The 26,183-nt window shown below is 40.4% G+C and overlaps 1 protein-coding gene across 2 annotated transcripts in view; it reads right to left on the minus strand.

Annotated features, from left to right (window-relative positions):
- Window positions 1-26,183, minus strand: part of LOC145989438 (katanin p60 ATPase-containing subunit A-like 1) — a 96,562-nt gene that overhangs the window by 43,650 nt on the left and 26,729 nt on the right. Inside the window, exon 1 of one of the 2 annotated variants that reach the window (XM_083124782.1) lies at window positions 9,596-9,728. The exons of the other annotated variant lie outside the window; for it this stretch is intronic. Coding sequence (XP_082980908.1) covers window positions 9,596-9,717 — 122 coding nt within the window. The 5' untranslated portion in view covers window positions 9,718-9,728. Of the gene's footprint in view, window positions 1-9,595; window positions 9,729-26,183 lie in introns of those variants that run through there. 2 annotated transcript variants of the gene reach the window in all.

Genomic DNA, 26,183 nt, shown 5'->3' on the forward strand with positions numbered 1-26,183 from the left:
ATACAACAGAAGAGAAGAGAAAAAAACACGAAGAGAAAAAGTGAACAGAGATTAAAATGGATGAAAGAAGGAAGAAAATGTTTACAGGCTGAATAGAATAGGCAAGATAACAGAATAAACGGAAAATAAATGAAAGAAAGGAAGAAAATACATAAGGAAAAGAGGAAGAGAGAAAAGAAACAAAAAGGAATAAAGAGAATAAGAAAAGGAAAAGAGAATAAAATATAACTATGGAAAGGAGAGAAGAAAACATCATTTTTTTTCGGCTATTGCAGCAGAAAGTTATTGACGTCATTCTAAAAGAAACTTCTGTGATCCTGGACATCCAGAACACACGTATTGCAGAGGAATATAAAACCCCTTCATTCACTGCGGCAACACAAAAGATTCGTTCGTCCAACAGGAAATGCAAACGGGGTTCTTCCATTCTGCATCTTTCCTCGCCCTGCACTCTCATTTGCATAACTATAGCACGCGAACAAATACTGGTGCAGCCCTGGGCGCATACAGGCAGCTGACTGAGAAAATGCTTAGTCGTGAGGCCTGCAACAAATTTTGGTCGATCCTGATCCTCCAATGGGAATGGATGCCAACAATGACGCACACGTTCACTATTTTCAAAATAAGTGACGCTATAGGTCGTGGTGAGATCATGTTGCAATGCGAATCGAGTCTAGAACTTCCATGTTGCCCTGCTTCCTATTATTTCCTTACTTTCCACTTTTGGGAAGAGGGGTGGCAAATTTTCGGAATGCACTAATATCTAAGCCGCGGTGGCACAGTTGTCGACGCCCCGTGTTCGAATCCTGGATAGTACATAGATGTTTGTGTTAGTTGTCCTGAATGAAAAAATAGAGAATTGAATCAAGTTGATACGAGAAAGAGAGCGGCAGGAGGAGGGGGGGGGTTTCTATTCTTATTATTTTAAAAGGGCGGGTTGGTAAGACAACTTACACACCTGTGCTCGATTCCCGGGTGGGAACTTTTCCACCAATGTCCCTGCAATGATCTGCTCTAGGGTTCCTCCAACCTTTAAAAAATCGATCCCTGGAGGAATTGCTTGTGGTAGAGGCGGCCGGAGCGTGTTACTGATCACTTCACGTTCACAAATGGTATTAAATATACCTTCGCGATATGTTGCAGTGTGGGATAGCTTCGCCTTTACTTCTTTTTTACTCTATATGGAGTGGTTCTCAACCTTCGTGAACCCGCGACCGAGTAAATTCATTTTTTAATAGTCGATGCCCCGATTCCAACAATATTACTCGTATACATATATTTCTATTTTTTTAACATTATGCGTTAATTAATATGTAGACCTTAAAATTTAATATTAATAAATAAATTATGGCATAATCAGAGAAAGTATTAGTTCGATTATGTTAAGGCTTGTTAGACATAAAATTTGGATTAAATTAGTTGACAACTAGTGAATCTAATGGAATATTTTAGTTTGATTTTTATTAGCATGTTCCATTGACATCTCAGTATCATTGGCGGGAAGGAATTTCCTGTTATCGCAGTGGAAACTCGAGGGAAAGGCCATCTTTCCAAATGGTTGCCAGCTCGGGCTGCAAGTCGCTAACTTCAGGAGAACCCTTCGATCACCGGTATAATTGACGCCAGTGCCCGGCTGTTGATAAACACTGCTCTAGGACACTCGGTGTAACTCCCTTGCCAGGTATTGAATTATCGTCCATTTCTTTCAAAGTTTTCCGTCGTCTCGTGATATGGAGAACTTCACAGATATCTTGACCTATTTGTGCGCACACCACTTCCTTATTCTTGGGGAGTTTTCGTGACTCGGGGCGCCAAATCTGACTTCCATACAAGACACGATAACCGCGGTGGCCTCATTTAGGGCGATGGGCTCATTTGCATTTGGCTTCTCGTTTGGTCCACTTCTCTCCGCGGAGGCACCCACAGGAGGAAACTCCGTCAGAAGCAGGGCGAACGAGCTTATAATCAACGCCGTGGCAGGAACCAACCTTAGTGTACTTTAGGAAGTACACTGAAAAAATATTTCCGTAATTTTACAGTTCCGACACCGTAAACTTTACTGATGGTTCACCCTAAGTTCATTCTAAAGTATTTTCACCGTAAATAAGATTGAATCACTGATTGATTTGGTAAATGTCTGTTATATCGGAGACACATTTCTTCATTTTTGCGGAAGAAACTACTTACGGAAATGAGTTTCTGTAGCATTTTGAAAGTTTGTGGAGGTATTTTCTCACCGTAGAATGCTGCACAACAAGAAATAAGCACTTTTGATATAATAAACCTGCATTTTGTGCAAAGCGACAACATTATGCCGTTGTTTCCATTATGTACCTGCAGATGGCGTGAGCGTCGAAAGCATGCGGTTTCGCCAGTGTTTCCAAACATGCCTTTTTTTCACGATGTTTTTAACTATGCTTACCTAACCTAACCCAACCTAACCTAACCTTGCCGGAAATGGTCCGTGGGGCTATCGTGAATGGTTTTTGTTGCTATTTGTCAATGCTTCGTGGGGCTATCGAGAATGGTTTTGGGGGCTATCGTGAATGGTTTTGGAGGCTATCCGTCAATGGTTTGTGGGGCTATCCGTCAATGGTTTGTGTAGACATAATGAACACGAAAGTAGGTATTTTTCGGTAAGAAAGTTGGAAACACTGCATACCCACTCCAATTCGACAAAACACAAGCACGACGCGCGATGATCCACAGCTGTGCGCACCATATTGTATGTTCCGCAACGGAAGAAAGGAACCAAAAGAATTGCTCGTAATGTGAAAAATCGAAGTTATTTTCGTGTAAAAAGCATAATGGCACCTTCAACTATGTTCCGCAATACACAATTGGTAAGTACGAACCATCCGAAACACAAAATATCCGATTTTAATGTGTCTCCGATATAACAGACATTTACCATTGATTTTACTTAGCTTTTCTGCCACTTTGGTTAATCGCGAAGATGAAGATAAATGGTGATAAGACGAAATGGAGGAAAGAACAATCACAAACATGTATAGACGGCACAACACGAGCCCCACGGAGGATTATACTGCCCGTGAGCCCAGACGCCAGAGCCTCGCTAGTCTGCGAACTAACGAGAAACTGAAAAAGAGTGAACCCAACTTGTAAATTACAAATACCGTACACGAGGACATTTAATTTGAAATGTATAACTGTTGTAGAATGTTCATTATTATAGTGAGGGTTCAGATTGATATTGAAATGTAAAATAATTTACGTAAAAGTACATAACAGTTTACATTCGAGTACCAACGGGCCAATCAAATAAAAACTAGATAGAATCCTCCATTGGGTAAAGCAAGAAAACTCGCTACTTTGCACACTGAGACGCGACTCTTTTGGCGAGTTTCCTTACTACCACCGCCACCGGAAGTTGGATGCCGTTTCCCAACTACTTCATTGTCGCGGCTCGTGAGGAGCATAGTTTAACCATTTTGCGGTCATATTCGGCATGTTTTAGCTTTTTCAAGATATTTGCCACTCGACTATATCAGAAGTAAATCAGATGTAATTCTCTTGTCTCTGTCTCGGGAATCTGTCGAGAAAAGCTTCGCATAACTGTAGAGAAGGGGAGAAAGCGAGTGGACGAAGCAAAGTTGTGCGCGCTGCTATCTGCAAACGGCTGGTAGTATCTGCAATCGCGTTGCCCTCTGCATGCTCCACCTTTCCCTCTAACGCCTTCATTGGTCGAGTCACTATTTACGCCGAGGACTTGTTTTCTTTCGCTCGCTCCAGAGATACTCGGGACAGTGTGTACTTTGGCAGTACGACCCAGAGTTCACAAAGTGCATTAAAATAAAGTTTATTTCCTGCCTGATTTTTAACAAATCTTATTTCACGCCATAAAATGAAGTTTATTAATTAGAAATTTATTTTGCTGTTAGGGCATATTTTTAGGACATATTTTTGGAAATTTTAGGTCATAAGTGCATTTTCATTTTGTATGTTTTTGGTGATATTTAGGCCATATAAAGCAACGGGTTCGCAGTACCGACTAAGGATGCATCCCAATTCTCTAATGCTGGCAGTGTTGCCACAATATGACAGCACAATTTCCCTTTCCAAGGGGGAAAATTTCCCTTTTGGACCAATTTTTCCCTTCGCCTAAGCAAATCATACATAAGTATTAGTAGTGGTAGTAGCAGTAGCTGTAATTATTATTATTATTATTATTATTATTAGTGGTGGTGGTGGTGGAAGCAGTAGTAGTAGTATTTCAGTTGGTTTATGTCTGTGTGAATAAAAAATGTTAAATTTTTCACATACAAGTCACTTTCATCGCTTCCTGGCCAGATGTCCAAGGTTTGGATCCTGGCAAAGAATCCATTTAATCGATAATTCTCATCGTTACTATTATCCGAAGGTGAAGAAAAGCGATACTTAACAGAAATATAAATAGATACAGGCTATATTCAAGGGAGCAGAAAAAAGAACAGAAAAAATGAAAATGTGAATATGAAACTGGAACTTAACATATACTGTAATAACGTAGGCAGATGTCTTAACATTTCCCTCAAATTGTGGAATTTTTCATCGAAATTCCCTTTTTCCCTTTTGGCTAAAATTTCGTCCGAATTTCCCTGCAAAAGGGAAATTTCCCTTCATGTGGTAACACTGAATGCCGGTAACGTTCTTCCTATGTTGGCCGCACAGTATCGACATCTGTGTCCTATTAAGCGCAGGTTAGGAGTAGCATTAGAATCACATTGACCCTCTTCCGAAGTAGGGAAATCTTACTTCCGCGGTTTGGGCGATATCCCATATATTACGAATGCAGGAGATAGGAACAGAGCTAAGGGAAAAAAGGAAAAATCAATCTTTTCTCAGATGAACGGGAAGGAGTAAGTAGCGCAACACAGTTGCCTCCTACACATTGTATGTGTGTGTGTGTGTGTGTTTGCAAACAATCTTTACTAGTAAAAAGAAAACAAGAAATAGTTGACGAGCTGTATCTTTGCGGGTGGCCTTGTCTACTCCGCGCAGAATGTGAGAGAGATACGTTTATGTGGTTACCACCTACTCGCACTTTGGGTGGTCGACAGCAAGGACAGAACGCAAGGATAATGACGCGCAGCCGGTAGCTCCTCCCCATTGCTACTGCGCAGCCGGGCTTGGGCAGGGTTCACCCGCAAAGATACAGCTCGTCAACTCTAGTCATTTTACAAAGATTGGCTCCTTGACTTCTGGTTTTGGTGTTCCTGGTGTCAATGAGACAATATTGTACAAGCACGGACACTTCTGGGTTATAAAGAGAGAGAGAGAGAAAGAGAGAGAGAGAGAGAGAGAGAGATATGGGTGTTTTAAGTCCACTTTATGCACAGTAAGGCTAATCGGGACTGGACCTACAGTTTAAAGTGGGATCCGAACCACTATGTGCCTCCACCGGGTATCGAACCCGGGCTGGGTTATGAAGATCCCATTGAAAGCAGATGGTATCTTTACAACCCAGAAGTACCCGTGACTCATATATTATGATTGTTTCAGTTGAATCTGAACCTATTGCCATCTCGTTGGGTTAGCACGTGTAGTGGTCCAATCCCGATCTCATCCCAAAGTTTCTGGGTTCGATCCCCGCAACAAAAGTAGGGTGTTTCGTATGTTGATTGATTTACTTTATTTTGGTCTTCTGCCACTGCGAAGATAAGGATAACTGTTGTTAAGATGAGATGAATCACAAACATATATGGACAACACAACACGCGGTGGTGAGTCCACACGCCAGAGTCGCTAGTCCAGGGTGCATTACGCGGAAGCAATGTTGACATTTGTGTCTTTAGAAAGGATTAACACTTATCATTTGTGTATAAGTGTGTCCTTTTATCATTCATTCTTATCGTCACAATTAGCCTAAAAGGCAGAAAAGTCTCGAAGATGTGATAAATTCATTGTACCTAGGTATATTTCTTTTGGGCACTTTTTTCGAGAAAATTCATTTTCAGAAAGCTTCGAAACGTTATAGTTTGAATTTAAACCTCGTACATAACCTTCGGACACGTGTATGTCCGATTTGTTTTAATCAAGGACTCCTGGCTTCAGTATATAGGTGGATAAGGAGATATATTTCGTAGAAAAAAGTCGTCAATTACAGTCAATACAAGAATGGACAGTCATTTGTTTACTCATCTCGCAGCACCGCAGACTGAAATGTTCCCCTTCGCTTGTGCCTGAATACTTCCATATTATAACTTCCCTCACTTGCTTAGTTTAAAAAAAACAACAGCTCATTTTATGCTCAGATAGACTAATCGGGACTGCAGTTTAAAGCGGGGTCCGTTATCACTGTGGAATGTGCCTTTACTAAAGATGGACCTTTTGACGTCTAAAATGAAGCTATACTCTGTCCCAGCTATCTCTGAAACAAGCGAACCAAAACAAGTCTCTGCGCAAGTATTGACGTGAGACGGCTCCACCAATGAACAAGCAAGAAGGAACGTGATTGCATGGAGGGGGAAAAGCGACTGCAGTTACCAGCCTTCGCAGCAGAGGCGTCTCCTGAACGCTTGCGTCAATTGTGGGAAAAAGGACAGCTTGCTCTGCGACGACATTAATGAGCATTTCTACATTCTAATTTATCCATATAGGAGAAGTATTTATTTTACACGAGAGCGCTCAACTAAGATTATATTACATTTCTTGGATCTGAAGTGACGCATGCGTCAATTGTGGGAAAAGAATGATTACTTTTTTCCACTTCAAATCCAAGAAATGTAATATAAGCTAAGTTGAGCGCTCTCGTGTAAAATAAATACTTCTCCTATATGAAGAAATTAGAATGTAGAAATGCTCATTAATGTCGTCGCAGAGCAAGCTGTCCTTTTCCCCACAATTGACGTCTGCACCGCATGCGTTCAGGAGACGCCTCTGCTTCGCAGCAGCGTGTACAGCTTCGCTCTGCCCACTCGATTCCCCCCTTCTCTGCTGCTATGCCCGGCCTTGCTTCAGAGATGACCGAGACAGAGTATAGGTATAAGGATATCCCAGAGACACGACTTGTACTTAAAAGTCCCCGAGCGCTCCGAACGCATGTAAGGTGTGAGGTTATTGACCCTCAGGGGGAGATCGATTCGAAAACCCAACGGAGAGTCCAGCGCGCTCTTCTTGAAGGATATTAATTCGCTTTGTCCAAGGTGACGCAATTCAGAGGCAACGGTGTGATTCATACGTCTGTTTACCCTTAAGAGGCCTGCAATAACATTGAAGAGCTTTGTCCTGCTGAATCTGACTGTTCTGTTCCTCAAATTAAAAATGAAAATTTCTGCTGTACCGAATCGAAGGAGGAGGAGGCCGGAGCCCCCCGCCCCTAGATTCTGTTGTCCAGGCTCTACATTTCTAAATTAGTTTGCAACCAGGGAACGTGTCCTCTAGGACATTGTTTCTCAACCGCCGGCCCGCGGCTCGGTACCGGGGCCTGGCGTCAATTTTACCGAGCCGCGAAAGATTCTCCTGATATTTGCGACTTGCAGCCCGAGCTGGCAACAACCTGTAAAGATAGCATTCCGTTCGGGTTTCCGCTGCGAAAACACAAACTGCTTTCGTGACAGTTGTGGTGAGCGATCAATTTTATGATACTGGGCAGAGGAAACTAAAGTATTCCATTAGATCCAGTTATTGTCAACTAATTTCAAACAAATTTTATATTTGACAACAAGCCTAGACATAATAGAACTAATACTCTATGATTATACCATAATTTATTCATTAACGTTACCCCCACACCCCCTATACGCCTTCATGGCGTGGTGCTAAGCACAGGGGAGCACTTGACCTTTTTTTTATATTAAATTTCACGGTACATATTAATGAACGTATGAAGTTAACAAAACCTTTTTAAGAGGCAATTGTTGGGATCGGAGCATGGACTTTTAAAAAACAAATTTACCGGGCGGCGGGATCACGAAGGTTGAGATCCACTGCTCTAGGAGAAAGAGATATTGAGTTTGTCTTTCTGTGCGTAAAGTGCACTTAAAGGCTAATCGGGACTGTACCTACAGTTTATATTGGGAGTTCGAAACACTATGTGCCCAAACTGGGTGGAGAATGAATACACGCACTTAACGTTACACACTTGGCACTGAATGAAGGTGGCGACGATTGATGAACGGCTGCTTCATCCAAAATAGTTTGATATTACTTCTATTAGGTAGATCAAACAACTTAAAAATACATCTAAATGTGGGTTTATTGAAAATAGCTAACTTTCACACTGCCTTTACTGACATTTGATCTTCTTTCGGAAATCGAGAAAATGTTTATTCTTAAACATATTTAATCCGTAACCACTCTATCGCTAACAAATCGTACTCCTTTGCTGAACCGTTTTGTAATCAAGGATCCTCGGATTCACTCGAAAAAGTCGCATTGATCGGATCCCTCTTCCGATCAAAGTAGCATATATTCACGAGCCAAACTTTTCAACAGGAAATACTTGAATTTCTCATGGCTGGTGGGCAAACATGGAAAAATGCCGAGCAAACGTTACCGATTGTATATTAGAAAATACAATCTTGTTTACGAGTAGATGTCACTTGTGATTTGAGTAAAAAAAAAAATAAGTTCTCTTAAGATTAACGTGAGTTACATTAGTTAAATTGCATATAAATTTCCCTCCAAATGTTTTATGTAATATGAAGACTACAAAACGCTGCAAGTATGTTATGCTTAGATATTTCTTCATCACATAAATCTGCATTTTATTTATTCATCATTTTTATTTTATTTTATTATGGCTGTTGTTTCATACACTACACCTTTCTTGCAATCGGCAGAAAGGGTGGAGACCTCGATGTTGGATTACGATATCATTTGGGTTTAGAATCAAGGTCAGTTTAGGAGGATGTATAGGTAAATTTAGAGCCAAAATGCGTGTTTGTGAGATATTTTAAGGTGTGTTGAGCGATTTGGGGGGGTTGTTGGTGGTGTGTGGATAAATTACTGAGTGTAGGCTGAACTCTGTATATCACCATTGCCTATCTAGGGCAATACCGATTATTCTGCCCCGACCCGGGTATAAAGTAAGGCCCAGAAAATAATTCTAGGTTGTTCGGGAGAAAAGCACTCTCGTCAAAAAATCCAATTTTCCAGCAGACGTTTTTTTAAAAATGTTTATTCTTTTAATAGCAAGCATTGCAGGCATTATATACATGTTGGATTATTGCTGTATAGATTATTTACACATGCCCAGTATAAAATTGCCGGCCTCTGTAGCGGAGTGGTAAGCAAGGCGCGTTAAGACGTCAGGGGTCCCGGGTTCGAATCCTGGCCTGGGCACGGATGTTCTTTGTAGGTGTCCCTTCATCAGTTTCATCATATCATCACTCATCCTCATCAAAAGTGGCGATTAGTCAAAAGTGACAGAAAAGCGAAGTAAAATAACCAAATCAAGTCAGTACAAAATTATACTGATGATAATTTGTTTAGTTGGTTCAATGTGACAGATGAGAGTAACAGAAAATAGCAGTTTGTGATTTAAGTGCCTTTCCCGATCACCTCTATATTTTTTCCTCCTGAAAACCGCGTCAGGTAAAACCGTCCAGTTCATTAACTTCGAGTGCGACCAAAAGAGAGAAAGAGCACTCACCATTGCAGATTCCACATGGAGTGGCAGGAAGGCGAGCGAAGCGACGAGAGGGGCAACGTGACCTCGAACTCCACCTGGACGTCGCTGTTGTCCCTCGAGGCGTCCTCCTGCGGTTTCTCCATGGCGGGGCAGGAACCCGACTCCGCGGTTACTGAAGCGGCCCTCCATCCCGTCCGTTCTCTCGAGAGCACGATCATGCGCGGTTCTCCATCGCTACGGTCCAATTTGCGCAAGGTTTCCAACTCACGAGCGCGAAAAGTTACCAACCTCAACCGAAAAGTTATTATGTGTATTTTTCTTGCTTTGTGTCGCTACGTGAATGATGATTAGATAACAGTCACGAAGGGACACACACGCGCGAAGGTATTAATAAGGATAAGTATGGTATGCCAGAGCCCTAAGTCTCCTAGTATATTTTCACTAGATTTCTTTATGTCGAAGAAATGTGTGTGTGTAATGTGTGTGTATGTGTGTTAGAAATAGCTAAATCCAGATAAAATTTTATCCGGATATTGCATAATTTTCTATTCGGGTTTCAAATATCCGACTATATCCGATATAAGGATTATCCAAATTATCCGGAAATATTTGATATTGTGCATTATCCTGACAGTTTTATCATTTATCCCTTTTATAGGCTAACCACGCTTCTTTTATTCGTAATTTTCGTATTTCTGTACGGATTTTCTATACAAAAGCTTCATCAAATCTGTACTATCCAGATATTCGAATGTCCAGATTATCCGTTGCATCCGGAACGCATATCAAACAATTTGAAACTTGGATATCTCTTATCCTGATTTTGTGTGTATAGTGCGTGTGTGTAGTTGTTTAGAAAGAAGTATTTTATTGCTTAACTGTAACCAAGCTTAGTAATGTTATTATTAGTAATTATATTTTGGAATATTTGCACCACTGAAAATTAAACCCCTTCCAATTTTTTACGTTTGGAGACACTCGCGCCAATAATATTTATTAATATGAAAATAAATCGTATTTATTTTTGCAATTTTGGTAAGGTATATTTGGAGCATTAAGTGTTATTTGTGAGTGTACTTAGTCAATTTTATCTAGTCATCACTCATCCTCATCGTCGCGATTAGCCAAACATAGCAGAAAAGCAATGCTAAATGACAAAAATCAATTTCGAACTGCACGACATTAGACTTCGACCCTCAACTTGTGCCCTATCGCTAAATGACGTCATCCTTCCTCCATCAAAGTTAAAGGAACAGGAATTCATCAAACTTTCCTTCGCACGTGCGCACAGAATAAGAGCAAGGCAACACGTGGGAAGAAAATTAGAGAGAAGGAAAAAGCGCTAATCAGTGTTTAGGGCTCTAATCGCCTTCCGACGGAAGGACACGAAACATGAAACTTGCATGCGAAACACGAGGTTAGACCGTTAAGTGGAACACGCGGATTACGTCACGACTTTCCGGCCACTGTACTTATCTTGAAGTTCTCGAAAATCACTGGTTCGAATCAAGGTTAATCTAACAATGCTTGTACTTTCAGCTATTTCATCATTATCAATTTAGCTTAGGCTCTCGCATAGTTGATTGGTTGGCGCTCCCGCCTTTGGTGCAAGCGGTACAGAGTTCGATCCCTGGTGGTAGCTCGAATATTTTGATATTGACCTTATAACATCAAGACAATTGGGGAGCTACTTGAGAAAAGCAACAGTAGCGGATTCCAGTTTAGACTGATTGGTTGGGTTGGTTTTTGGCATGTCAGCAAATAGGCTATTTGTGAGGATAAGCCCTTTAACTGAAACAAAATGGAAGACAGGGCCCTAGCAAGAAAAAGTCTGTTAAAATATTTCTCAATCAATTTCTAAAACAATATTGTCGTAGACGACCATTAACAACTAAAGCTATGCTATATCTGAGGATAAAATCTCCATGTCCTAACTAAACGTTGAGGCTGTAAAGGGGCACTCAGCACACATAAGTTCAAACACAAGACAACACGACTCCACAGAGGATTATCCTGGCCGTGGATACAGGCGCCAGAGCCTCGTTGGCCTGCAAGAAGCAGTTACTGAGGTGTTTTACGTGGAAGTGAGGTTGACATCTCTGGATTCCGGTGTAGAAAGCCAGAAAACAGCGGCAATGGGACTGGATGTACTGACCACGTGACATGCTTTACCTCTCGAAAGGTTGTTGAGACACTGATTAGTGTTATCTGAGATTTACATGTCCGACACAAATTATTTCAATTAATTTGATTGTTGTTTCTATAAGTATCGTCACGTTAATGTCTATGTTAGGTTATTAAAATTTCCCAATCAGTAACAACAATTAAAACCATCGTAAGTTGCACGGCAGGGCGGACAGCCGAAATCTTTCATATTACTTCTCCATGTACAGTCCTGAATTTGCAATATCCTTCCTTTCCCCCAATCCAAGAGATAGCTATATCCTCAAATCTTGGGGTGTAGTACGCACCTACGAAGGCTAGTTTCCAGTTGAAAGGCCTCTTACCACTGTCCCTCCATTAAACAAGACAGCGGGGAGAAAGGAGTGGTGGACGTTGTCTGCTGGCTCTTGTTTCACTCTTGGTGTCTTCATCCCTCCCCCATGGACATGCAGTTGGGCACCTCTCAAATCCCCTAAATTTCTTCACAAATTCCCGATTAATAGTCATTTGCTCTAAATACGAACTTAAGTACCTTCAAATAGAAATTCCGGACAAATCCATACCGCTTGGTGTTATTGAGACAATACTCAGATAGGAAAAGTGAAGAAAAGGGGCATATTTCAGACATGTTCCTTGTTCAATCTAAGTCTCTGTTGATCAACCTATCTTGTGTAATTTACAACGATTGGTTTGTCAAACCCTTCACTTCATGCTAATGGCGACCTGGAATTTTAAGCATTGAGCCGATACGACGCCACGGGTCCCGAGTTCGAATCCCGGCTGCTTGGGCATGGGGTGTTCTTTCTGAGTGTCTCTTCATCAATTTCATCATATCATTACTCATTCTCATTTTCGCAATTAGCCAAAAGTGACAGAAAATCGAAGTAAAATAACCAAATCTATCGAGCAAACAATAAAGTCCCGCCGAAACTCGAGCCTGGAATTCCTTGAACACAAGCACCAGCATTAACAACTAGTTTATTGTTTTGAATTTGAATTTAATTTGAATTTAAAATTTTGGGTGCGTCAGCACTAAGGCTATGTTGCACCCATCACATTATACGGGGTCCAGCCTCTTATCGTTACACATAACAACTCTAACGTTGCAGAACTCAAATCATAAAATATTAAAATCTTCTGACTGACTAGTTTATTGTGTTCGAAACCTCGTCAGTGGTTCAGATTCGTGAAACTATAGGTTCCGTCGGATACAAATTTTGTCACGTAGTATTCCGTGGGAGTGAGGCAAAAATCAACTCTCACTTTCGGTGAAACTCCTCCGCAGCTGGCAACCCTGCATCCGAGTACCTGCAAAGTCCACTCCGAAACTTGAAAGAAAGGCAAAACGATCCTTAAGTAGGGAGAGTCGATACTGAGCGTCGGTGGTTTTCCACTCTCGAGAGCATGCAACTCGAATCACGAGGCACTTAATCACGGCGCTTATCTTCTCGCCAAGTGGAGGAGCAGTGTTGCACGGTCTCTCGGAAACTCTCCCGTCTCGGTTGAAGAGCCCTCGGCACGCCACGGACAAAGCGACGTCAGCTTACACACAGGTGGAAAGTGCTGTTCGGGAAACTCGAGGAGGATGACTCATACATTTTCAACGTTGTGTAATTTTAGACCGAAAAAAGTAGTGAATATGAGGCACTGTACATGGCCGTACGTACGCAGAGGCGCAGGAACGTTTGTTTTTTTTATTTGGGGAGGAGTACTAATTCAACCTTTATGCGTACATTATACTTCTACACACACACACACACACACACACACACACACACACACATAGATATGTATATCTGGGAAATTCCATTTTAGAGCAACATGCATGATTTTCTCTCCTTTAATGGAAAATTTGCTATATATTTTTTATTTCTTTAATTTTTTAAGATGTGTGGTTATTTTTTACAGGGTGTCTCATAAGTAATAGCGCAAATTGACACAGGTGAAAGAACACGATAATAGAAGCAAAAAAGTCTCAGTAAACATGGGTCTGCAAACGAGCCGTTTTCGAGATAATCTCGAATGTGTGGTTACAAGCCGCCACTGATTTCATTGTTTGTAAACGTCGTCCTAGTTGGTAAAATGCTAATAATGTGTGCGAATGTGTGGTTAGAAGCGGTCACTGATTTCATTTTGTAAACACCGAGTGCTTTACTCCTTGCGCGTTCCGAGATTTGCTCTTTGTTTACAAAACACAACATTTCCGAGAGGTGCCGTTGTAATCAAACAGGATGGATACAATCAGTACACAGTCTAATCGTACTGTGGGAGTCACTTTTCTTACTGTATTATTAGCATTTTACCAACTAGGACGACGTTTACAAACAATGAAGTCAGTGGCGGATTGTAACCAACCACACATTCGCGATTATCTCGAAAACGGCTCGTTTGCGGACCCATGTTTACTGAGACTTTTTTGCTTCTATTATCGTGTACTTTCACCTGTGTCAATTTGCGCTATTACTTTTGAAGACACCCTGTATATAATATTATTTGAGGAATGTGCAAGGGGAACAACTTGGATCTATGGATTTAAGGGTGTACTGCACCTCCCATAAAATTATTTGTTTCTACGTCACTGTACGTATGCATTCATATATACAGGACGGTATTTGTGGAATTACCCTCTGGTTGCGACATCTCCCTCTCTGCCTATTTTAGCCCTTGGGGGGGAGGTAATTGTATATATGTGAACCTACCCCCGTGGAGAAGTGATTAGCACAGCGCACCACGAATCAGGGGTCGCCGGTTTGACTGCCGATCTGCACATGGATGTTCTTTGTGAGTGTCCCTTCATCAATGTCACCATATCATGACCCATCCTCATCGTCGCGATTATACTCTGACCATGGAATCTGTGGAGCAAGGCTGCGCATAACGAAAGAGAAGGGGAGAAATCCAGTTGGCGGAGAAAAGCAGTGCGCCCTGCTGCAAATGGCTGGTAGTTGCACTCGGTTCTCCTCTCATGAGTTCATTGGTCGGGCCCTCTCGAGTCGATACTTGCGCAAAGATTGTTTTCGTTGGGTCGCTCCAGAGATTCCCGAGACAGAGTATAGTCAAAAGTGACAGAAAAGCCATTTAAAATGAAATCTGTGTGTGTGTGTGTGTGTGTGTGTGTGTGTGTGTGTGTGTGTGTGTGTGTGTGTGTGTGTGTGTGTGTGTGTGTGTGTGTGTGTGTGTGTGTGTGTGTGTGTAAAGAGAGAGAGAGGTGGAGGAGGAGGAGAGAGATTAATTGGTTGATTTGTTCTGTTTTCCTTCACTTTTTTGCCACTTTTAACTAATCGCGAAAATGATGAAGAATGGTGATAGATGAAATTTATGAAAGGACAATCACAAATAGACGTGGACAGGATACAACACCAGTCCCCACACACCGAGTGCAATCTTTTTTTTTTTTTTGTTCTGTATCTTACCCATGTATCTCAGTTTCCATTTTTGTTATTTCACGTCCCATAGAACACTCAGACCCAGGTCGGGACACGAACCTCATCGCCACGATTAGATATAAGTGACAGAAAAGCAACGTAAAGGAAAAATACAACAAAATTACTGGTTTCCACAAATATTCACTTCATTATTTGTAGTCTGTGACTTTTTTTTATGAATATTTACAAAAAAGTCTCCTTCAGTGTGACACAATAAGGGGGGGGGGGTGATTCTATTACGGTCACAATTCCCAGTTACAAAATTCCACGGTACGCCACTGGTATCGTACACTGACGAACAAAGCCAGTAGAAATTGTTTCATTAAAGCAGAGGTCGTTAACAACTTGATAATGTGGCAAAACGTTGCATGCTTTAAGTTTCATTTTCACTGGTGATATTTTCTGAATACTTCCAACCCTGCGTTTCTAAGAAACTGAGGCGTCCACGTATAGGGAACGTAGAATCTCCCACTAGTTACAATCAGATGAAGGGGCGCTTCAGTTTCTCGGAATTATTCCTCGCTTCTAGTTCATAACACTCCTTGTGCTGTTGTACTGACGGCAAGACAACAGTGTTACAAACGTTTCAGATTATAAACCCTTCTTGTACCGTCAGGTTTTAGTTATAATTATATCAGTCCCTTGTAATAATAATGATCGCAAATTACTATGACTGAAATTAAAATTAGGTCTATGAAATATATTATTGTAGGCTGACAATTAATTTTCCGCCAATCCACACGCAGTGACGCAGTCGTGTAAAAACTAAATTAAAATGTACCAGTACATATATATAGGGTGATTCAAAAGTCCATTAACACCCCCTACAAAATGTAAAAGAGTTAGACCCGGGTACAATTGGTCATGATAGAAACAGGTTAGACCTAGGGGGAACCATATTGGTGTGTTCCAAGCGGTCGTCCACCATATTGAATTTAACTCAAAATTTTTAAAAGGGAAAGGGGTGATGTGACATCAAATCGGGCTATAATTTCACGAGAAATACAATGGTGAAGCCAACGGGATCCAGTATCGCATGTGATAGTTGCACAATTACTCCAAAAGTTCCGGGAGACAGGATCAGTCAACGACAGGAGACGATCAGGACGTCCCAGAACTTCCACCAACGAAGAAACAGCCACAGCAGTCCTGGCTTCATTTGCAGTCTCCAAACCGTATCACACGCCGATTATCACAATAAGGTTGTGTTAGTCAACCATCAATGGTTCGGATATTGCTTCTTGCAATGTTATCACACCTGCTACATTGCAAAAAGATTCTGGAATGTCCTGATCGTCACCTGTTGTTGACTGATCTTGTCTCCCAGAGCTTTTGGAGTAATTGTGCAACTATCACATGCGATACTGGATCTCGTTGGGGGGGGGGTCGTTGATTAAAATCATTTGCAATGGCAATTAACTTCTCTCCCCAGACAGCAGTACGATCTCGATGCGTTCATCACGCGCTAGGACCATTCTGGTCACTGTTTTATCACACCTGGAAAATGAGACATTTGTTACAATCATGTAGTCATAACTTTTTCCTGATTAAGAATAGGTTGAAAAAAAACATCATTTCTCGTGAAATTCTAGCCTCATTTCATATGTCACATCACTCCCTTCCCATTTTAAAAAAATTGAGTTGAATTCAATATGGTGGACGTCCGCTTGGAACACACCCATATGGTTCATACTAGGCATAACTTGTTTGACCAATGGTACTCAGCTTAACTTTTACATTTTAAAGAGGGGTGATAAGGGACTTTTGAATTAACCTGTATGTAAAAATCAGTCCTCTTTTCTTGGCAGGAAGGTTCCGGTACTCTTCAAGTTGGTTTGTTATGTCATTGTGTAGGTTTGTTATTATGGTCATCATAAGCATTATTCAAAATGTTGTGGTGTTCATAAATGATTTTGAACCCATCTAGTTACACACACACACACATTTCTTTCCTTAAAATAAAATTCTGGCTTGCTTACATAAGAAAGGAACTGTTGTATAGTGGTAGTTGTTATAATTGTTATTTTTATCTTTTAGAGTTCTAATCACTATTATTATTATAGAGTTATAAATTACGATGGCACGTATACGTAGCATTTATCACATTTGAGTGTAAAAACTATTACTGAGAAGAAAGAAGCTTCATTAAAGTCTCCTTCGATAAATTCGTTTTCTGTACTATTTGTAAGTAAAAAGTGTATTCTACATATTTCTTGTAGCTGCTGCCATCTAGTGGAGAACGTGCATACTACGTTCTCAAAGTTCATTTTCACAGCGGTAAGCTGAGTAATATTGATTTATATCGTGTTAACAAGAAATATTAACAAATAACAGACGGGGTTTGTTTATTAAGCGATATAACGAACATAAATTTAAAGGAGTTGTAATTTCTAATAACCCTTCTGAATTTCTTTAGTTTATTCTCAGAATTTTTACATCTTATTCACGGCAATACCTCTGACGCGTAGAGCAGTGTTTCTCAACCGGCGCTGGGAGAGGTTCTTCTGAAGTTTGCGAATTGCAGCCCAAGCTGGCAACCACCTGGAAAAATGGACTTTCGTTCGAATTTCCAGTTAGACTGCTATAACAGGAATGCTTTCGCGACGGTGGTGGTGATGGATCTCTTTCTTTTCCGGTTGATATCCTGATGTAAAATGGATTTTTCTGTATTCAGGATTTTTCAAATAAATAATTTTTAAAAAAACGGGGTGTTGTTTCCCGCCTCCAAATTTTGAGGTTGACGGGCGGGATTTTTTTTTTGCACAGAAATTTTTATTAACAAATATATTTAAGTGGATATATTCTTGCTAATTGGAATTTTTTGGTGTCCGAAATGGAAAATGCCAATGAAAGTCAGCATTTACCAAATTAATTTAATGATATTGGCCAGAAAGAACTAAAAGTTGCATTATATGCAAACTAAATTTTATATTGTCAACAAGCCTACACATAATCGAACTAATACTCTCCATGATTATTCCTTAATTTATTAATTAATATTAAATTTCAAGAGTACATGTTGATTAACGCATAAAGTTTAAAAAAAATAGAGTACAATTGTTTGGCATCGACTTTTGGAAAACGAATTTACTGGAGCGCGGGCACATCAAAATCAACGTTCTATCTAAAATCCCACTGATTCATGTTTCATTTCTCGAAAACTGAAATTACTTTCGCTTCCGCCTTTAATCAACGCAAAGCCAAAAACTATAATTTTGATAGCAGCATAAGAAACAACATTGAAACAAACACACGAATGAGATAATAACAAGCAAATAAAAGGTAATTACACATGTTAAAAATAAACAAGGTGGAACACGGTCAAAGGTAGTGGCGATCTGTTTGTATTCTTTTTCAAGGTTGAGGGCTTCTTGGATATTGATCAATTGATTCCAAGTGTCTCTTTAACCGACCTCTGTGGCGGAGTGGTTAGCACATCGCGCTACGACGACAGGGGTCCCAGGTTCGAACCCCGGCCTGGGCATGGGTGTTTTATGAGTGTCCCTTCATCAATTTCATCATACGAATCATTCATAGTACAGTGGCAATGTTATGGTCCATCGATAGGCATCCCCCACCCCCGACCCGACGATCAGCATCGCAGTTGCTTACAGACAAAGGCTATCATACGGCGTAAAGATCATTGTTTACATTCAATTCTCAGAAGTATTCGAATAGTACTGTATTCCGCAAATTAACATTTTTTTAGATATTTCCTTTAAATTTCTTACACCAGGACCATTAAACAGCCATAATAATTCTATCACGACTGCAGATCGATTAAAGTCGGGACACGAGTTAGAAAGAATATACTATCCCTACGAAACCGGGATGTCTGGTAGCTTTGCAGCATTGGTTATAAAAATATAAGTACTCAATATTGCAGATTTCTGGAGCCTCACTCTCTCCACAAAAGAAAAAACTATTCATTTATACAAGGACGAAATCGAAATTAAAAGAAATCTTCAATATTAGTTTCGTAGATTTTTATAGGTTCACATCAAAAATTTTCATAGGGGGGGGCTCTCCTGGGTACGGGCCTGGAGGAACACTTCGAAAACACAACATATCTGTACTTAACGTAACAAAACTATTTAAGATTTGATGCCACCCCCCTTCCCAATTGTCACTACCAATCGTGCGTTTTGTGTAATTATGTTTGAAATAGGGAAATACTTTATACTCACCCTGTATAATAGAGCTGTTTGTAGCTCTGGGATAATTAGAATATAAGGACCGAAACAATGCCACCGGAAAAATAAAATAATCTGTGGAGGTGAAACACCACAGATTATATAATTATTGCCCGCGAAGCAACGATACAATTATATTTTTAGTCTCAGTCTATAGCCTTAGCAGCTGCAACAATGCATGGAGTGACGCGACTGTTGCACAAACTTGAAGATTGGAAGTTTACCGTAGGAGAATGCCAACTAAGTAGGCCAAAGTTAACGCGAATTTTGTTGTCCTAGGAAGTTTGGGTTTTGTGGATGTGTTTCGTGATAGTTCACCTTCATGTGAGCCCGAGAGTTATGCAATATTACCAACACTTGAGAGTGGTCGCCTTTCCTTGAGGGACGATTTCTGCCACTCTTGTCAAGATTTGTGCGGGTGTTTCAGAGTTTCAACCTTCCATAAATAGAAGAATGAAACCTCTGTCTGTATCAACAAGTAATGGTCAAATTATCACTAAAGTTTGTAAATAAGTAGTTGGATTATTTCATCAATAACAATTCAAGACTTTGACTTATTAATACATTTCTTTTTATATATTGTTGTTAAATGCCTAAAAATGTTGATTTGTTAATTGAGTTCTTGTTAATTGTTGGTTACATCGTTAATAGGAGAGTGAAAAGTAACCTTAATATTTTTATAAACAGAATATATACAATACGATGAAAACACTTCACCACTTTTCAACATATAGTCTCCACCACGTTATATGCAGGTGTAAAGAGTCAACGAAGTTTGTAATAAGTTGTGTTTTATACAGCATATATAGATACACCTGTAGATTGAATTGTATCTTCTGCAAATATGCTGTATATAGAAATAAACTGCCGGAGTAGAGTATTAATTGAGGTGAGTGTACCACCGTTTCACAAATGCCCAGATTCCACGAGAAAACAATTCTTCTGACTGACTGCATATCTTTCACCTCATCGTTAGTGGGGAGCCTCCCTGACGGCACAATGGTAGTGTCGTCGCCTTGTAATCAAGGGGTCCCGGGTTCGATACTCGGTGGAAGCACATAGAGGTTCGATCCCACTTTAAACTGTAGGTCTAGTACCAATTAGCCTTACGGTGCATAAAGTGGACTTAAAACACTAGCTCAATCATCGTTAGGGGGAAACTTCATGCCAGCTAATCCTTAAGAGGGCAAAACGCATGAAAATCACCCTCTGCTATGTCCTGCGAATATGCAGGATGTGGTAGACACTCCATGAGTTGTGTGTGGCCTCGCGTTGTCTTGGTGCAAGTGTACACCAGAACTGAGCAAACTGAGATGTTTAGACCTGATTACAGGTTTCAAGTGGTTCTCAAACAGATCACAATACTACTCACTGTTAACATTCTATCATCTGTTCATGTAATGTTCCACATTTGGACCTTCACAGTCCCAGAAGAGCGTGAGCATTATTTTGCAGGAAGTCACAGCAGTAGGGAATTCCTTTGGTCTTAATGCAACCACTTCTTGCCGACTCTTTTGGTCTATGACTGGACTGAACCAACAAAGGAATCCCCATTTTGCCTCTACATCCTCCGATGAATATTTGTTGGTTTTGCACCCTCATTGCCCCCCTCCCCCCCACAAAAAACTGATAACAGCATGTGGTACATATCTCCAAAGGGCGACCATTTTGCTGTGGTCCCTGATGTCACATTTCCCATCAGACTACGAGCGCTGGTACTTACAACAGAATAGTATATACGAGTATGTATACCTGTTATTTATATGTGATGAACATCTGTCTGCTATATTATTCTGATTTTTTTATTGCTATATTAAGTTAACTTTTTGACTTTGCCCCGTAGATACGCAGGGCAATCTGACCTAAACCAGCAAGACTGTATTTTTTCCACACACATCAACACAATTTTATTTTTTACAAACTAAAACCAAACATTATCTTTGCTCTTTGTAAAGAGAAAGACATCTTAGACGTTGTTATTACACCGGAAGACAAAGACCAAAGACAGCGCCATCTATTGGAACGATTAGAACCAGCAACAGAAAAGTGAACAAGTCGATAACACAAACACGAACTTGTAAAACAGTTGCGTGAACAGAGTTACGCCTAATGAATTTATATTGAAGCTTACATCAACAGGCAACCTTCGAGGAAAAAGACCCATCCTTGTGTTAAATTATAAGTGTGTCATGGTGTATTCCCCCTCCCCCAGTGACCCATATTTTTTCCCCATTTAGGAAGACTGACTTCTCACGTGGAAAACAAGGAACGATATCGGAAGCTAAATTAACGACTTGGGGAAGGGGGGTCAGAGGGGCAGCGGCCATGAGAAGGCATTCATGACCCACTTAGAGGGGGAGTTTCGTACAAGGTCTGCGGTTCATGTACACAACAACGTGACAGGCGCATGCATTTGCATGCCAAGACTGCAGAGGTCGGAAATGATGAACTTCAAAGCCATCTCCTACCAAATTCCGTGGCGAAGTGGTTAGCACAGCGCGCTGCGACGCCGGGATTCTCGGGTTCGAATCCCAGACTAGGCATTGGCGTTTTTTGTGAGTGTCCCTTCATCAATGTCATCACTCATTCTCATCATCGTGATTAGCCAAAAGTGGCAGAAAATCGAAGTAAAATAAAGCAAATCAATCAATCGAAGTCATTCCCAACGAAAAATAGTTCATAACTCGCCTTTCTTTTAGTGACAGAAGTAGTGTTGCCCACGGGACGAGACGGGACAGGCTTTTATAAATTCGAGACGAGACGAGATTGACCATGTGTCATGAGACAAACCAATATTTTCGAGACGAGACAGCATTTCCACGAGACGAGACAGGCCAAAGTCTCGTCTCGTGGGCAACACTAGACAGAAGGGAATTTAATATCGGTACATAGTAGATTGTGATCTCTTATGAATATAAGGGTTGTGAACTAAAAAGTGCAATTCCCTGTGAATTGCCGCGTTGAGTGTTCGACTCACAATCTCAAATCGTTGTTCCAGGTTTGAGTCTCGGCTACCGTGACTGGGTAGACATGTTAGCATGCTACGAAGCCAGAGGCCCCAAGTTCAGACTCTAGTTAGGGCGTTGCTGTATCATTGTCTATGTACAGGGTGGAGCATTTTCGACTACCTATTTTATAATGAAGACAAATGATTTGCTGATTGCATTTACTTTTATTTTTCATTTCTAGAACAAACATCGCGCCTTTGGATTACAGAAAATGTATACATGAACAATGTGCACACAATTATTTCTTGAAAATAACATCTTTCAAATGACGTCCCTGGCAGGCAACACATTGTGCAAGACGGTCTTGAAAGCTACTCATGACCCATGTTCTCTGGTGTTCTGACGGTTCTTTTTCTCCCATGCGGTTTATTTTGAACACTTCCAACTTCACGCCATTGGTTCCACCATTCATTGATTGTTTTCCTGTTAGGAACTCGTCCACGGCATTGTTGATCAATCACCATACTCCCTGCGGAATGCACGCTGCACCGCTACAATTGACTTCGTCAACACGAACTGCTCCACACAAAATATACGTTTCTGTAGAGGCTAACGCTCCATTCCTACCGAAATCCAAAGTCGCAGTGCACACGAGGCAGGAGGAAACCGCCCTCCCAATGCATTTGTTTTGCAGTGTTGCCAACCTCAAACTGTGTACTCGAAAATGCTCCACCCTGTATTCAACCATTCAGGTCATCAAGAGATAGAAAAAAGAACATAACGTAACCGAAATGGAAAGAGTCCCGTTCTACGCTCATCATCAAATTTAGCCTCAATAAAGCGAAAAAACGTTAAAAAAAATACAAACATGAACCACGTAGAAATAAGCCAGCTTTCTCTCGGAGTTACCCCCGGTGATCTTACCTGGACGTAAAGTCCATATTTTCTGCCTACACAGTAATTCCACCGTTGTTGTTCTTGAGTAATAGCAATACTGCCCTGGGCGATGTCATCACTTTTATGAATATAGTAACCCTTTACAATACGTGGACATCCCCGCACCCGAGAGCAATACGCATTAGTGTTATTTATTAAGAAGAATTTTTAAGAATATTGCAATGAATGGCCTATTTTCTGTGAAAATGCGCACAAAAAGATCGAGCACGTTAGCTAGTGATGAAATTGAATTTGTTCTTTTTCCAAAAGAATGTACGAAACACAGGCGTGGCTTCCGTATGCGTGAAGGTGGGCTGTAGGTGTCCCCCTGCCCTCATCCCGTCAAATCGTTTTAGCCCACTCTCCTGCTCAGTCAAATACCCTACGTGAAAACAATTTAAGAATTATTTATTGTGAAACAAGATGAAGAGAGAAAATAGCAGAGAAACAAAGAGATGCAGAGACAGGGGCTTGAAATACAAAAATAAACAAAAGAAGAAATGGTTATCGCTAAAGGTAAGGTGAAGTTCCCCCTTGCATATGGCACCATGCCATGAAGACCATTTTGGAGGTGATGTGATCAGCACCACGCCTTTACCCCCCAAGACTTACTCCCAGATTTGAGTCTCTGTGAACCCCGGAACCGCTTTTTTAGGGGACAAGGCGGGGAAAATTCCGAACTTAGATCAGCCACCCCAGGAAATTGAACCCCGATCTCCCGCGTAACAGTCAGCCGCCCTACAGACTAGACCAACACGGCTATAAATGGTTATCGCTAGAAAGATAGAATCAAGGAAAGAGATGAGAATCAAAGCGAGAAAGAAAAATTAAAATTAAATGGTGTGACTCAGTTGTTAGCATATGCAGATGATGTAGACTTACGGGGGATGATGTGAATACAATTAAGAATAATGCTAAAATATTTTTCAAAACTGCTAAAGAGATAGGTTTGGAAGTTAACAAAGAGAAAACTAAATATATGCTTACAGGCCGAAACCAAGTGTTAGGTAATAATCAAAATCTAATTATTGATAACAACTCGTTTGAACCAGTTTCCAAATTCAAATACTTAGGAGTAATATTAACAAATGAAAATTATATTAAAGAGGAAATAAAAAGTAGGCTTAATTCAGGAAATGCATGTTACTTCTCTCTTCATAAACTTTTGTCTTCTCGTTTAATATCTAAGAAACTAAAAGTTAAAATATACAAAACAGTAATTTTGCCTGTAGTATTATATGGATGTGAAACTTGGTCTCTTACATTGAAAGAGGAACATAAATTGAGAGTATTTGAAAATAAGATACTTAGGAAAATCTTTGGACCTAAAAGGGATGAGGAGACAGGTGAGTGGAGATGGTTACATAATTTAGAACTACATAATTTGTATTCATGTCCAGATATTATTAGAATAATTAAATCAAGAAGACTTAGGTGGGCAGGCCATGTGGCACGAATGGGAGAGGAAAGAGGAGTTTACAGGATTCTTGTTGGGAAACCAGATGGTAAGAGACCTGTAGGAAGGTCAAGACGAAGATGGAGGGACAACTTTGAGATGGACCAAAGGGAAATCGGTAGGGATGGAAAAGAGTATATAGAACTTGCTCAAGATAGGGAAAGATAGAAGGCCTGTGTTGCTGCAGCCATGAACCTTCGGGTTTAAGAAGGCTAGGGAGTTAGTTAGTTAGAAAGAAAAATGGGAATAGAGAAAAAGGAAGAGGGGAAAATACATTGAAAAGAGATAGAGACAAAGTATAGAAATAGGGACAAAGAATGGAGAGAGAGAAAGGAAGAACAAAAGAGAAAGAGATGGCGAGAAAAGAGAGAGAATATCTCAGCACCCATGATCACCGACTCCTTAGCCTGTCTGAACAAATTCACGGAACGCCACTAGTATTTGTATTTGCTATTTAGCATCCCATTTCTGCCACTTTTGGCTAATCGTGACGATGAGAAGTTGAAATTGATAAAGCCGTCAGGGTTCGACATGGACATGTGTGTTCTTTCTGAGTGTACAGTCATCAGTTTCATCATATCATTTGCGATTAGCCATAAGTGGCAGAAAAGCGATGCCAAAGAATACCCATTCCCAGACTGTGGCTTTCACCGGGTAATATCGGTGGCGAAACCACTAGTGTAGAAAAGATCATGTGCAGAACTTAAATAATTCAAGAATATGTTTATTGCACAGTATAGGAAATCGGCATGTAAGTCAGAAGTTATGAATAACGAAGCCTCTCTTGTTTCCTGCTACATGCTGTAAACCACATCGTGTGATTTCTAGTCCATCCGCTTCACTTATGAAATATTTATTACACTTAACAGGTGGTTTTTGAAACAAAAAAAAATCACATTCCGTTAAAAGAAGATTCATGTTGTAGCCTTGTTTCCTGAAAACGATATTTCTTTTAATATTTATTGTTCGAAGAAAAATTTGCTAACCATTTCTTTATGAAAATAGCATCACGGTATGCTAGAACTCTTGAATACTAAGGGAATCGTAATCCAAAATATGGATACCCACATTCTCTAGTAAACGTACAATAATAAGAAACCAATAGTTAAAGACAATTATTATTACGCTTTACAATGAATCAGAGATTCAAACACAATAGATAGATTGCTTGATTTGCTTTTTGTGCCACTTTTAGCTAATTTGCAAAGATGGGGATGAGTGATGATATGATAAAATTGATGAATGGACACTCACAAACATCCATGCACAGCCGGGATTCGAACCCGGGACCCCTGGCGTTGTAGTGCTAACCACTCCGCCACGGGGATCGGCTCAAACACAATAGAATATGACACATTATAGAAATGCTATGAGAAAAGTGTTTTTTCATAAGGTTAATCAAGTAAAACATTCAAAATATAACATTTTTTTAAACAATTTGCAATTATGTCATTTATGAGATATAACTTATATTGAATAGGTTTGGCA

The sequence above is a fragment of the Lepisma saccharinum genome, chromosome 6 (genome assembly GCF_977018435.1).
Source record: "Lepisma saccharinum chromosome 6, izLepSacc3.1, whole genome shotgun sequence".
Lineage (NCBI taxonomy): Eukaryota > Metazoa > Arthropoda > Insecta > Zygentoma > Lepismatidae > Lepisma > Lepisma saccharinum.